Here is a 15,831-nt window from a genome sequence, read left to right on the forward strand (position 1 = left end):
GGCGTTTTTTACATGTGTTTCTCCACAAAAAACATAGCAAAAGAATATAACATTTAGGTACAGAATATACAGTTATTCTTATTAACATTACATGAAAGAAAGACAATCTGCACATATCATGTCAATAGTTTATTATGTAATACATTAGATTTAAAAGACTGTACGCTAAGGGAAATTTATTCCCACTTTTCAGTGGTATTGCATTTTATAGACGGTACCACCTTAAATGGCATGAAGCTGTCCCATTGTGACATCATGAAGGAAGGTGATATAAGCAGCCGCCGACCAGACACTTCTTTGAGGGTTTCAGTTGGAGTTGGATTGTAAGTATGCCTTTCATTGACCACTGTTTATTTTTTGTTTCTTCCCACCTACCTTGTAAATGTTTCCTTCATGTTTATGTTTTTTTCCTCTTATTTATAGGCGTTTTTTGTGAGATTTTTGCGACAGACGACTGTTCAAGGAGGAAGAGGAGCGTTTGAGGAGCGGATTACCGTTGGAGGAGGAAGAGGGGCGGTATACCGTTGGAAGAGGAGCGGATTACCGTTGGAGGAGGAAGAGGAGCGGACTACCGTTGGAGGAGGAAGAGGAGCGGACTACCGTTGGAGGAGGAAGAGGAGCGGATTACGTGGATAAAGACCTGCTGAGGACATGGACTATCCACTATTTTTCCCGGATTATGTAAGTCAGAATTTCCCATCCAATAAAGAATTTGAGGAGAGTGACATTTTGTTAATTTGATAATATAATCCAGGTAATCCCCAGTGTGTGATTTACTTGTACAGGATACAATATAGGAGAATATAGCAGACAGTCTGTACTCTGGGCTGTCTGTGTAGATTGTTCTGTCTGTAATTATTTAAAATTCTCCAGTGATCACATGATGTAACATTGATGACCCCCCTAGAGGAGACCAGTGGTGATAGGGGAGGAAATCTGTAGAATGGAGACCACTAAATAGTAAATACCTTACATTTATTGTCAGTTATTTCCCATGATGGAGCATTTCCAACTGCCAATTTGAATTCTCCCCTGAAGTGGGCGGAGCTTAGTTGGAGCATGAATCTGTGCACCTGATAATGGTGTGTGGTTAGTGTGTGGTCTATGGCCGGGCTCATGACTGTGGGTGTTATGTGGTCTCTACTTTTTTGTTTTTCTTCTGATAAGCAGAAATATATTCCATACATATAAAGAGAAAGCACATTGTCAACATAAAGCATGAACCTGGTCTAAGACCTTATTCAGACTTCACTGCAATAACACGCAGTATTACAGAATTGTAGAACTGGTTCAGGTTGTATCATCTGTAATGTTAATGAAAATGTTTGAAGTTTTTTTTACGGTGTAAAGCTTCTGTTACATGCCAAATTTGCTACAGATTTTGCTGTAGATTTGTCACAGATTTTCTCTTTTGCTTGGTAAAGGGTGACGTTTAAGGTGAAAATCTGCAACATTTCTGCAACAGAATTGACGTGCTGCACATTTTTTTGCTACATCTGGATGGAGTTTTGAAAACGCTATTTACATACAGGGGCATAACTAGAGTCCTATGGGCCCCAGGGGCAATTTTGGACTTAGTCCCACTACCCCCTTCCTGTATGTTGATCGCATCTGCAAGACCCAGTGGCCTTGCTAGGAACTATAAGGCCCTATTCACACGGTGGAATTTTTGCGGCGGAACCCGCCACGGATTACGCCTAAAAATACCGCCTCTCATTCATTTCAATGGGAGTCTGGTGCTTCTTTTTTCCGCTAGCTGATTTTTTCAGCTAGCGGAAAAATTGAAGTCAATGGGAGGAGGAATCTTCCTGCAGGAGTAATTCCGCAGCGAATTTTGCAGTGGGACCCGCCACGCAAAATCTGCCTTGTGAACCGAGCCTTCAACTACGACCCCACAACTATATGTTTTGCCCCCCCTTCAAAAAAAATATACTGTATATATTTATATATAAATGCCAAAAGAGAACAAACACAGCACTCCTCAAAACACTGTAAGGCCCTGTTTTTTTGCCAAGGTTTTTTCTACGGAAACCGCGTCAAAAACCGCGGCAAGAAACGCCCGAAATTGCCTCCCACTGATTTCAATGTGAGATGGAGGCGTTTTTTTCTCGCAAGCTCACGGGAAAAAGAAATGACATGCTCTATCTTGAGGCGTTTTCCACCTCAAAAACCCCATTGAAATCAATGGGAGACAGAAAAAAACATATATAACAAATATAATATCAATAGAATCATATAAAAAGGTACTTATGCTTATACAAAAATATATTAACATAGTGATAAATGTATATAGTGTAATACCCATATTGTGTTAATAAGGTCACTCAAAAAGATTGGCAATGTACCTGTGAATACATGTGAACATTATATAGTCAGGTGTATTTAACATACAAAAATTAAAAACAAACTACTCCACCATCGCTGGATCGGCTGTCAGTGTTCTACAAAGGACTTTCCTGCCATGACTAAGAACGCAGACCGCGTTCGAAACGCGTAGGCTTGGGCATTTACCCCTACTACTCCTACCTTCTGCCTGGGGACTGCGTCTCTCTTCCAATTTTAATATTTTCTGCAATAAACATGGGACTTGCTTTTCCCTTTTAAATCAACACCAGCGCTGGATCATTTTCTTCTCCACCCTACTGCCCTATATTGTACATGCTGTGATCGGCGCTGTAATGTAGATAACAACAGTGTTTTATATTTAGTAAAACTATGATTTTTTACGGAGTTATGACCTAAGCTTTATGCTAATAAGTTTCTTAATGGACAGCTGGGCGTGTTTTACTTTTTGACCAAGTGGGCGTTGTACAGAGGAGTGTATGACGCTGACCAATCAGTGACCAATCAGCGTCATACACTTCTCTCCATTCATTTACACAGCACATAGCGATATAGCTATATCGCTATGTGCAGCCCCATACACACACATTAATGTTAATCAAGTGTCCTGACAATGAATATACATTACCTCCAGCCAGGACGTGATGTGTATCTAGAATCCTGACCACTTCTCTGTGATTTATAGCACAGTGAGATCTCGCTGTGAATGACAGTTTACAGTGTAATCTTGCGAGACTACACCTGCTATGCTGTAACTCACAGAGAAGTGCAGAGAAGTGGTCAGGATTCTGAATACATATCCCGTCCTGGCTGGATGTAATGTCTATTCATTGTCAGGACACTTGATTAACATTAATGTGTGTGTATGCGGCTGCACATAGTGATTTAGTAAGAACACGATGCTGCTGTGTAAATGAATGGGGAGAAGTGTATGACGCTGATTGGTCACTGATTGGTCAGCGTCATACACTCCTCTGTACAACGCCCACTTGGTCAAAAAGTAAAACACGCCCAGTTGGTCATTAAGAAACTCATTAGCATAAAGCTAAAATAGGTCATAACTCCGTCAAAAATGATTGTTTTTCTAAATAAAAAAACACTGCTGTAATCTACATTACAGCGCCGATCATATTATGTACAAGATAGGCCACATATAATGTGGTGACAGAGCCTCTTTAATTATCTAGTATGAATTCATACTAAATGGGGTATAATACAAACTGAAGTTATTATATATATATATATATATATATATATATATATATATATATATATATATTTAAACAAAAAAAAAACTCCGTCGCGAACATAGAAAATCCACCATATACATATATGGAACATATCCATTCCCCTAAAGAGATATAGCTACTGTCACAAACCTATACCAAAATGACACGATTTTATGGTGGGATATAACATATATACCACAGAACGGTCCTCAAATAAATCGGGTACCATAAACGTGATATATTGTAAACAAATACAAGGCGACTATATTCTCATAGAAGCGGAGAGAATAATTATTGATTATATCTAGTTAGTCAAGATTAACAGAATATGTATCAAACAAGCTAGTAGTGAGATAATTGAAATCCATGCAATATGATGTATTATGTATAGATATAATGAATAATTATCCTCTCCGCTTCTGAGAATATAGTCGCCTTGTATTTGTTTACAATATATCCCGTTTATGGTACCTGATTGATTTGAGGACCGTTCTGTGGTCTATATGTTCTGTTATATCCCACCATAAAATTGTGTCCTTTTGGTATAGGTTTGTGACCTTAGCTATGTTTCTTTAGGGGAGTAGATATGTTCCCTATACGTATATGGTGGATTTTCTATGATCGCGATGGAGTTTTTTGTATGTTACATACACCTGAGTGACTATATAATGTTCACATGTATTCACAGGTACGTTGCCAATCTTTTTGATTGACCTTATTAACACAATATGAGTATTACACTATATACATTAATCACTATGTTAAATATATTTTTGTATAAGCATAAGTACCTTTTTATATGATTCTATTGATATTATATTTGTGTGTGATTTTGTATTCTTTTCACTATTTTTGTATGGAATATTTTGTTGAGATTTGTAATTATGAAATGCATATATATCTGCTCACTTCATTGCACTGTTATACATGAGAAAGGCTCAGACTGACCTGAAACGTATGTGAAATTAAACACGATCACTTTTTTCACTCATTTGGCTGTGCTACTTCACTTTCCTTTTTCTCTACATTGAAGGGTCATTGGGCTGTGACCCAGGAGGCGTGCACCCACCCAAGTTGTGGTCCAGTGCGGCTGATCTATATTAATCTATTGAGGACTTCAGGATGGATGAAAAAAAGTTGGTTTAATCACCAGAAAGTTAGCGACGTTGAATGTTTCAGAACCGAAACGTCGCTCACTTTCTGGTGATTAAACCAATATTTTTTTCATCCATCCTGAAAGTCCTCAATAGATTAATATAGATCAGCCGCACTGGACCACAACTTGGGTTGTTACTTTTTCCACGGTTACTTCTATATTTATCTGTTTTCACTTTGTCATTATGGGGTATTGAGTGCAGAATAATGGGGAAAAACTTTTTTTTTTTAGCACAAAACCTCAACATAACAATATGTGAAAAAAAATGTAAAGGGTCGGAAGACTTTCCGAATGCATTGCAACACACACACACACACACACACACACAAACACACACACACACACACACACACACACACACACACACACACACACACACACACACACACACACACACACACACACACACACACTTAGGAGTGGGAGAGCCTATGACAACCTGCCAGCCTGAGTGGTAGAAGATGGAGTCACTCTCTCAGACTTAGGAGCAGGTGCAGACAAATTACCCACGGGCGTCGACACAGAAGCTGTGTCTGGCAGATCCTTTACAGCCGACTTAGTGGGCCCCTTTGCAGGGAAACTCACCGCGGCAGTAAAATGCCAAAAATCGTCACTTTGTGCCCCCATATAGACGTTAGGCCCTGTTTATGCCCCCATATAGAAGTTAGGCCCCCAGTTTGTACCCCAACAAATTTAGTGCCCTCTGTAGATAGTGCCACACAGCCCACCTTCCACGTAGTGAGGTAGTGCCACACATCCCCCTCCTCCCAGGTAGTGCCACACAGCTCCTGCTGTTACTGTCTATATATGGACAGTGTTGTCAGGGGCAACCCCAGATCCATAGTCCCGGGCAGAGCACTACTAGCACTCTGCCTGGCAGTGGCGTAGCAAAAGGCTCATGGGCCCTGGTCCAAGAATTCAGCTTAAGCCCCCCTACCCAACACCACCATACCCCTGCGCACCCCTATGCCCAGCTGCCTTGCCCGACAGACCCCATGTATAATGCCCACAGTATAATGCCCCCATAGCTGCCCCCACAGTATAATGCCCCCCATAGCTGCCCCCACACAGTATAATGCCCCCATAGCTGACCACCACAGTATAATGCTCTCCATAGCTGCCCCCCACAAAGTATAATGCTCCCCATAGCTGCCCCCACACAGTATAATGCCCCCATAGCTGACCACCACAGTACAATGCCCCCATAGCTGCTCCCACAGTATAAATCCACCACACATTATAATGCCCCCCATAGCTGCCCACCACACAGTATAATGCTCCCCATAGCTGCCACCCACACAGTATAATGCCCCCACAGCTGCCCCACACAGTATAATGCCCCCCATAGCTGCTCCCACAGTATAAATCCACCACACAGTATAATGTTCCCCGTAGCTGCCCCACACAGTATAATTCCCGCCATAGCTGCACCATACAGTATAATGCCCCCCATAGCTGCACCATACAGTATAATGCTCCCATAGCTGCACCCTACATTATGATGCCCCCCCATAGCTGCACCATACAGTATAATGCCCCCATAGCTGCACCATACAGTATAATGTCCCCCATAGCTGCGCCGTACAGTATAATGCCCCCCATAGCTGCCCCATACTGTATAATGCCCCCCATAGCTGCCCCATAACGCATAATGCCCCCCATAGCTGCACCATACAGTATAATGCCTCCCATAGCTGCACCATACATTATAATGCCCCCATAGCTTCTCCAAACCGTATAATGCCCCCATAGCTGCACCATACAGTATAATGCCCCCCATAGCTGCACCATACAGTATAATGCCCCCCATAGCTGCATCACACAGTAGAATACCCCCCATAGCTGCACCATACAGTATAATGCCCCCATAGCTGCACCATACAGTATAATACCCCCATAGCTGCACCATACAGTATAATGCCCACCATAGCTGCCCCATACAGTATAATGCCCCCATACAGAATAATGCCCCCATAGCTGACCACCACAGTACAATGCCCCCCATAGCTGCTCCCACAGTATAAATCCACCACACAGTATAATGCCCCCCATAGCTGCCCCCACACAGTATAATGCTCATAGCTGCCCCCCACACAGTATAATGCCCCCATAGCTGCTCCCACAGTATAAATTCACCACACAGTATAATGCTCCCCATAGCTGCCCCACACAGTATAATGCCCGCCATAGTTGCACCATACAGTAGAATGCCCCCCATAGCGGCCCCATACCGTATAATGCCACCATAGCTGCACCATACAGTATAATGCCCCCATAGCTGCACCATAACATATAATGCCCACCATAGCGGCACCATACAGTATAATGCCCGCCATAGCTGCACCATACAATATAATGCCCCCATAGCTGCACCATAACATATAATGCCCACCATAGCGGCACCATACAGTATAATGCCCCCCGTAGCTGCACCATACAGTATAATGCCCCCCGTAGCTGCACCATACAGTATAATGCCCCCATAGTTGCCCCAAATCGTATAATGCACCCATAGCTGCACCATACAGTATAATGCCCCCCATAGCTGCCCCATACAGTATAATGCCCCCATAGCTGCACTATACAGTATAATGCTCCCATAGCTGCAACATACATTATAATGCACCCCATAGTTACTCCATACTGTATAATGCCTGCCATAGCTGCACCATACAGTATAATGCCCCCCCATAGTTGCACCATACAGTATAATGCCCGCCATAGCTGCACCATACAGTATAATGCCCCCATAGCTACCCCATACCGTATAATGCCCCCATAGCTGCACCATACAGTATAATGCTCCCATAGCTGCACCATACACTATAATGCCCCCCATAGCTGCACCATACAGTATAATGCCCCCATAGCTGCACCAAACAGTATAATGTCCCCCATAGCTGCACCGTACAGTATAATGCCCCCATAGCTGCACCGTACAGTATAATGCCCCCATAGCTGCACCATACAGTATAATGCCCCCATAGCTGCACCATAACGTATAATGCCCACCATAGCGGCACCATACAGTATAATGCTCCCCGTAGCTGCAGCATACAGTATAATGCCCCCCTAGCTGCCCCAAATCGTATAATGCCCCTATAGCTGCACCATACAGTATAATCCCCCCATAGCTGCCCCACACTGTATAATGCCCCCATAGCTGCCCCACACTGTATAATGCCCCCATAGCTGCCCCATACTGTATAATGCCCCCCATAGCTGCACCATACAGTACAATGCTCCCATAGCTGCACCATACATTATAATGCCCCCCCATAGCTGCACCATACGGTATAATGCCCCCCACAGTATAATGCCCCCATAGCTGCCCCCACAGTATAATGCCCCCCATAGCTGCCCCCACACAGTATAATGCCCCCCATAGCTGACCACCACAGTATAATGCTCTCCATAGCTGCCCCCCACAAAGTATAATGCTTCCCATAGCTGCCCCCACACAGTATAATGCCCCCATAGCTGACCACCACAGTACAATGCCCCCCATAGCTGCTCCCACAGTATAAATCCACCACACATTATAATGCCCCCCATAGCTGCCCACCACACAGTATAATGCTCCCCATAGCTGCCACCCACACAGTATAATGCCCCCACAGCTGCCCCACACAGTATAATGCCCCCCATAGCTGCTCCCACAGTATAAATCCACCACACAGTATAATGTTCCCCGTAGCTGCCCCACACAGTATAATGCCCGCCATAGCTGCACCATACAGTATAATGCCCCCCCATAGCTGCACCATACAGTATAATGCTCCCATAGCTGCACCCTACATTATAATGCCCCCCATAGCTGCACCATACAGTATAATGCCCCCATAGCTGCACCATACAGTATAATGTCCCCCATAGCTGTGCCGTACAGTATAATGCCCCCCATAGCTGCCCCATACTGTATAATGCCCCCCATAGCTGCACCATAACCCATAACGCATAATGCCCCCCATAGCTGCACCATACAGTATAATGCCTCCCATAGCTGCACCATACATTATAATGCCCCCATAGCTTCTCCAAACCGTATAATGCCCCCATAGCTGCACCATACAGTATAATGCCCCCCATAGCTGCACCATACAGTATAATGCCCCCCATAGCTGCACCACACAGTAGAATACCCCCCATAGCTGCACCATACAGTATAATGCCCCCCATAGCTGCACCATACAGTATAATGCCCCCATACAGAATAATGCCCCCATAGCTGACCACCACAGTACAATGCCCCCCATAGCTGCTCCCACAGTATAAATCAACCACACAGTATAATGCCCCCCATAGCTGCCCCCACACATTATAATGCTCATAGCTGCCCCCCACACAGTATAATGCCCCCCATAGCTGCTCCCACAGTATAAATTCACCACACAGTATAATGCCCGGCATAGCTGCACCATACAGTAGAATGCCCCCCATAGCGGCCCCATACCGTATAATGCCCCCATAGCTGCACCATACAGTATAATGCTCCCATAGCTGCACCCTACATTATAATGCCCCCCATAGCTGCACCATACAGTATAATGCCCCCATAGCTGCACCATACAGTATAATGTCCCCCATAGCTGTGCCGTACAGTATAATGCCCCCCATAGCTGCCCCATACTGTATAATGCCCCCCATAGCTGCACCATAACCCATAATGCATAATGCCCCCCATAGCTGCACCATACAGTATAATGCCTCCCATAGCTGCACCATACATTATAATGCCCCCATAGCTTCTCCAAACCGTATAATGCCCCCATAGCTGCACCATACAGTATAATGCCCCCCATAGCTGCACCATACAGTATAATGCCCCCCATAGCTGCACCATACAGTAGAATACCCCCCATAGCTGCACCATACAGTATAATGCCCACCATAGCTGCCCCATACAGTATAATGCCCCCATACAGAATAATGCCCCCATAGCTGACCACCACAGTACAATGCCCTCCATAGCTGCTCCCACAGTATAAATCCACCACACAGTATAATGCCCCCCATAGCTGCCCCCCACACAGTATAATGCCCCCCATAGCTGCTCCCACAGTATAAATTCACCACACAGTATAATGCCCGCCATAGCTGCACCATACAGTAGAATGCCCCCCATAGCGGCCCCATACCGTATAATGCCCCCATAGCTGCACCATACAGTATAATGCTCCCATAGCTGCACCATACATTATAATGCACCCCATAGTTGCTCCATACTGTATAATGCCCGCCATAGCTGCACCATACAGTATAATGCCCCCATAGCTACCCCATACCGTATAATGCCCCCATAGCTGCACCATAAAGTATAATGCTCCCATAGCCGCACCATACACTATAATGCCCCCCATAGCTGCACCATATAGTATAATGCCCCCATAGCTGCACCAAACAGTATAATGTCCCCCATAGCTGCACCGTACAGTATAATGCCCCCATAGCTGCCCCATAGCTGCACCATACAGTATAATGCCCCCATAGCTGCACCATAACGTATAATGCCCACCATAGCGGCACCATACAGTATAATGCCCCCCGTAGCTGCACCATACAGTATAATGCCCCCATAGTTGCCCCAAATCGTATAATGCACCCATAGCTGCACCATACAGTATAATGCCCCCATAGCTGCACTATACAGTATAATGCTCCCATAGCTGCAACATACATTATAATGCACCCCATAGTTGCTCCATACTGTATAATGCCCGCCATAGCTGCACCATACAGTATAATGCCCCCCATAGTTGCACCATACAGTATAATGACCCCCATAGTTGCACCATACAGTATACTGCCCGCCATAGCTGCACCATACAGTATAATGCCCCCATAGCTACCCCATACCGTATAATGCCCCCCATAGCTGCACCATACAGTATAATGCTCCCATAGCTGCACCATACACTATAATGCCCCACCATAGCTGCACCATACAGTATAATGCCCCCATAGCTGCACCAAACAGTATAATGTCCCCCATAGCTGCACCGTACAGTATAATGCCCCCATAGCTGCACCATACAGTATAATGCCCCCATAGCTGCACCATAGCTGCACCATACAGTATAATGCCCCCATAGCTGCACCATAACGTATAATGCCCACCATAGCGGCACCATAGCTGCACCATACAGTATAATGCCCACCATAGCGGCACCATACAGTATAATGCCCCCCGTAGCTGCACCATACAGTATAATGCCCCCATAGTTGCCCCAAATCGTATAATGCACCCATAGCTGCACCATACAGTATAATGCCCCCATAGCTGCACTATACAGTATAATGCTCCCATAGCTGCAACATACATTATAATGCACCCCATAGTTGCTCCATACTGTATAATGCCCGCCATAGCTGCACCATACAGTATAATGCCCCCCATAGTTGCACCATACAGTATAATGCTCCCATAGCTGCACCATACACTATAATGCCCCACCATAGCTGCACCATACAGTATAATGCCCCCATAGCTGCACCAAACAGTATAATGTCCCCCATAGCTGCACCGTACAGTATAATGCCCCCATAGCTGCACCATACAGTATAATGCCCCCATAGCTGCACCATAACGTATAATGCCCACCATAGCGGCACCATACAGTATAATGCCCCCCGTAGCTGCACCATACAGTATAATGCCCCCATAGCTGCCCCAAATCGTATAATGCCCCTATAGCTGCACCATACAGTATAATGCCCCCCATAGCTGCCCCACACAGTATAATGCCCCCATAGCTGCCCCATACTGTATAATGCCCCCCATAGCTGCACCATACAGTATAATGCTCCCATAGCTGCACCATACATTATAATGCCCCCCCATAGCTGCACCATACGGTATAATGCCCGCCATAGCTGCACCATAGAGTATAATGCCCCCATAGCTGCCCCATACCATATAATGCCTCCCATAGCTGCACCATACAGTATAATGCTCCCATAGCTGCACCATACAGTATAATGCCCCCCATAGCTGCCACATACAGTATAATGCCCCCCATAGCTGCACCATACAGTATAATGCACCCCATAGCTGCAGGTCCGACCGCTGGGACCTCCACCGATCCCGAAAATGGGCTTACCTGCACAGTACCGCTCCTGTCATATGAGGTGCACAGGGACAGTCAGGTAAGCCCATTCTCGGGATCGGTGGGTGTCTCAGTGGTCAGAACAAACCGATAAGATATTTATCACCTATCCTGTGGATAGGTGATAAATATTGATTATGGGAAAACCCCTTTAATAGATACTACTACTATTCAATAAACAAATATCGCTGAACAAAGCCCAGTATACTAAGGCCTAAAACAGACTATGGCTTACAAGAGTAAATGGCAGGGCATGGAGCCAATGGCTCTCTGCGATGCCCTAGTAAGCGGCACTCAACAGGGGAACAAGGTCTACTGCCGGGACCCCTTCCCATCCAGGCCCTGTGGTAGTCGCACCCTCTGCGACCGTGATTGTTAGAACACTGTCCACATGTATTGTATTGTAAGCTGTCACAGATTTTTTTGCAGAACTGCACCAAAAATCCACGAGAAATCTGCGACATCTGAACTCACCCTAAGGCCTAATTCACATGTGTGTCCGTTTTGTGCGCATAAAAAATGCAGCGTTTTTACTGCATTGCATTTCCATTTCGCATCCGTGTACAGTGTGCGTCTGCATTTTTTACGCACGTATGTCATGAATTTTTTACGTCAGCAAAAAAAACCTGAAGGAGGTGTTTTATTTTTTCCTCATCATTTCTTTAGGAACTGTTGCATGAATCACGCACATCCGTGTGCTGTCCGTTTTTTCACGCACCCATTGACTTCAATAAGTGCGTGATGTGCAGAAAACACACAAGAATAGGACATGCAGTGAGTTTCACGCAGCGGAAACACGCTACGTGAAAAACACTGAATGTTTGAATGGCCCCATTGAATTGCATAGGTCCGTGTGACGTCCGTTGTTTTAACGCGCGTAACACGGACGTGAAATATACGCTCGTGTGAATAAGACCTTAGGATAGTTCTAAAGAGTATATTTTATGCTGTGTGAACATAGTCTAAAGGATTTAAAAGCGTATAGTGATGTTCAGACATGGCAAATTTATTATGGGGAATCCGTACCAAAAATCTGCAATAAAGTTACAGTATAATACATATGAATGTGATTTTAAAAACTCCATTTACATGTAGCAGAATTTTTTTTCCCAGATTTCAGGACAATGCAAAGGATGAAATCAGCTTATGTTATTATTATAATTTTTGTGGTGCTTTTTTGTTGCAGCCAGATGTTACATTAAAGTCCATAGTAAGGCTGGGTTCACACGACCACTTTAACGTCCGTAATCGACGGACGTATTTCGGGCGGAAGTTCCGGACCGAACACAGTGCAGGGAGCCGGGCTCCTAGCATCATAGTTATGTACGATGCTAGGAGTCCCTGCCTCTCCGTGGAACTACTGTCCCGTACTGAAAACATGATTACAGTACGGGACAGTTGTCCAGCAGAGAGGCAGGGACTCCTAGCGTCGTACATAACTATGATGCTAGGAGCCCGGCTCTCTGCACTGAGTTCGGTCCGGGACTTCCGCCCGAAATACGTCCGTCGATTACGGACGTTAAAGTGGTCGTGTGAACCCAGCCTAAAATATCAAGAGCACTACATACACTGCGTTTGTGTTTTTGGCAATTTTGAGTCAATTTTTTGGTCAGTGGCTTTTTTTTCCAAAGACCGCATGCTCTGAGTATGACACTAAGGGCATGGTGACACGTGGTGTATTTCTGCAGACACTGTCCGCATCAATGCCGCACATAATCTGCATTGCAGTTTCCGTTGCACCTTTGCCTAAAATGTGAAGTAAATTGCTGCGGAATAGTCGTTGCGGATTCAGGTGAAGAGTACATCCTGCTCTCTTTTAAAACATTCCTTCTCAATCTAGCTATAGACCTCGAAACACATAGGTCCAGCCAGAATGATGAAATATCCTGTTCGTGAAAGCAATCCGCAACGCAACACACATAACATCTGCGGATTTCATTGCGTCATTTTGCAACTCCATTGAAGTCAATGGAGAAATTCTGCCACAAGTCCGCATCAAGTCCGCAACAGCCAGTGTATGCTGCGGACACCAAGTTCCGCACCGCAGCCTATGGTCCGCAGCAGAGTTGTCTGCAACGTCTGCACGAAGATAACTAAAAAGGTGTGGAAACCAATGGACAGACTGTGTGCTGCGAATTTCCAGTGCGGACTGTCCGTAGCAGAATTCCACAGCAATTCCGCCACGTGTGAACATGCCCTAAGGCCTCCATCATACTGAGTATTTTTAGGCAATTTAAACGGCAAAATAAAACACTTCTAAAAATGCTAGCGTTATTAAAAGGTAACATGCTTTTTTTATGGCGTTTTTCATTTGGTATAATTTTGTACGTGCTTTATTTATGGCATTTTTGAATGCCTATAGAGAATCCAATGGGAAAACGCCAGAAAAATCACTATACCCAGAGCATGCTGCGTTTGGAAAAATAAACACTAACTACAAAATTGCCTCAAAAACGCCACAAACCAAAATGAAGTCATACGTAGTGCATGTGATATTTTACTATAGAATTTAATGTGACATTAAAAAAACGAAGCAAAACGTGGCGTGGGAATCCAGCTTAAATGAAAAACGCCACCAAAAACACCACTAGAAACGCCTTAAAAAAAAGCATTTTAAATTTTAATACGGCGAAGCGTTTTTAGAAGCGTTTTTTAAGAAGTTTGAATTGCTTGAAAAATTCAGTGTATGGAAAAGGCCTGAAGCATTTTTTTAAAACATTTTTTTTTAAATTTGTATAATTTTGTACATGTGTTTTTCCAGGCAGTTTTGAAGTTCTATAGAGAAACCTGTGGAGAAAAATTCCTAAAAAAATCTTAATACCTTCAAGCATGCTGCATTTTGATAAAAACGCCACTGACCCCAAAAATTATTATGCTGTGTATATAAAGAGGCTCTGACACTAGTTTTTTTAATTCCCTATCACCTGACTAATCTAATAGGCGCTATGATGCTGATAACTACAGTGTAAAAAAAAAAATCTAAAATGTTTATTATTTGCAAAGTTATGAGCATTTTTCTAAATATGCTAATTTGGCTATACCTGTCAAATAGGAGGTGACTCTCTCTTTTCACTCTGGGCTGTGCAATGTTTTCTGTATGACGCTGTCCAATCAGCATCATACAGTTCTCCTCTTCACAGCCCAGCGTGATCCCATCTTCAATCGCGAGATCACGCTGTGTTGTCACTTCCGGCCACAGGTCCTTCAACACAGCGACTCAGCGCTCCTCCAGGAAAATGGTCCCTGCATCGCTCCATGCTGCTGCTGCGGATGACAGTCATTCTAGCACAGCTGGAGGCGATGCAGGGACCGTCTTACTGGAGGAGCACTTAGTCGCTGTGTTGAAGGACCTGTGGCCGGAAGTGACAACACAGCGTGATCTCGCCATTGAAGCTGGGATCACGCTGGGCTGTGAAGAGGAGAACTGTATGACACTGATTGGACAGCGTCATACAGAAAACATTACACCGCCCACAGTGAAAAGAAAGAGTCACCTCCTATTTGGCTATTAGAGCCAAATTTACATATTTAGAAAAATGATAAACTTTTTTGAAAAAACAATTACACTGTATTTGTCAGCATCATAGCGTCTATTAGATTAGTTAGGAGATAAGGAATGAATAAACTAGTGACAGATCCACTTTAAACATTCTCATATCTTATTATAGCATTTAATCCTTTAACCCGTTAGTGACCGCCAATACGCCTTTTAACGGCGGCCACTAACGGGCTTTATTCTGATGCATGTGCCTTTTTACGGCACTGCATCAGGATGAGTAAACAGAGCAGGGAGCCGTCAAATCTCCCTGCTCTCAGCTGCCATAGGCAGCTGAGGGCTGGGGGCGTCCCTGCTCTGCCGTGTGAGATCGATATAAGTATCGATCCCACATGTTTAACCCCTCAGATGCTGCCTCAATAGCGAGTACCGCATCTGAGTGGTTTTTGAGAGAGGGAGGGAGCTCCCTCTCTCTCCCACCGACACCTGGCAATACGATCG

At 44.5% G+C, this 15,831-nt stretch overlaps 1 protein-coding gene across 4 annotated transcripts in view; it reads left to right on the plus strand.

Annotated features, from left to right (window-relative positions):
* Positions 1 to 261: 261 nt before the first annotated feature.
* Positions 262 to 15,831, plus strand: part of LOC142741491 (uncharacterized) — a 94,041-nt gene continuing 78,471 nt past the window's right edge. For all 4 annotated transcript variants that reach the window (XR_012881162.1, XR_012881164.1, XR_012881163.1 and 1 more), the window contains exons 1-2: positions 262 to 323; positions 424 to 681. Coding sequence is in view for 1 of the 4 variants with exons in the window: in XM_075850864.1 (XP_075706979.1) it covers positions 652 to 681 (30 nt within the window). In the remaining 3 variants the exon portion in view is untranslated. The remainder of the gene's footprint in view (positions 324 to 423; positions 682 to 15,831) is intronic.

This window comes from Rhinoderma darwinii, chromosome 2 (genome assembly GCF_050947455.1).
Source record: "Rhinoderma darwinii isolate aRhiDar2 chromosome 2, aRhiDar2.hap1, whole genome shotgun sequence".
Taxonomy (NCBI): Eukaryota; Metazoa; Chordata; class Amphibia; order Anura; family Rhinodermatidae; genus Rhinoderma; species Rhinoderma darwinii.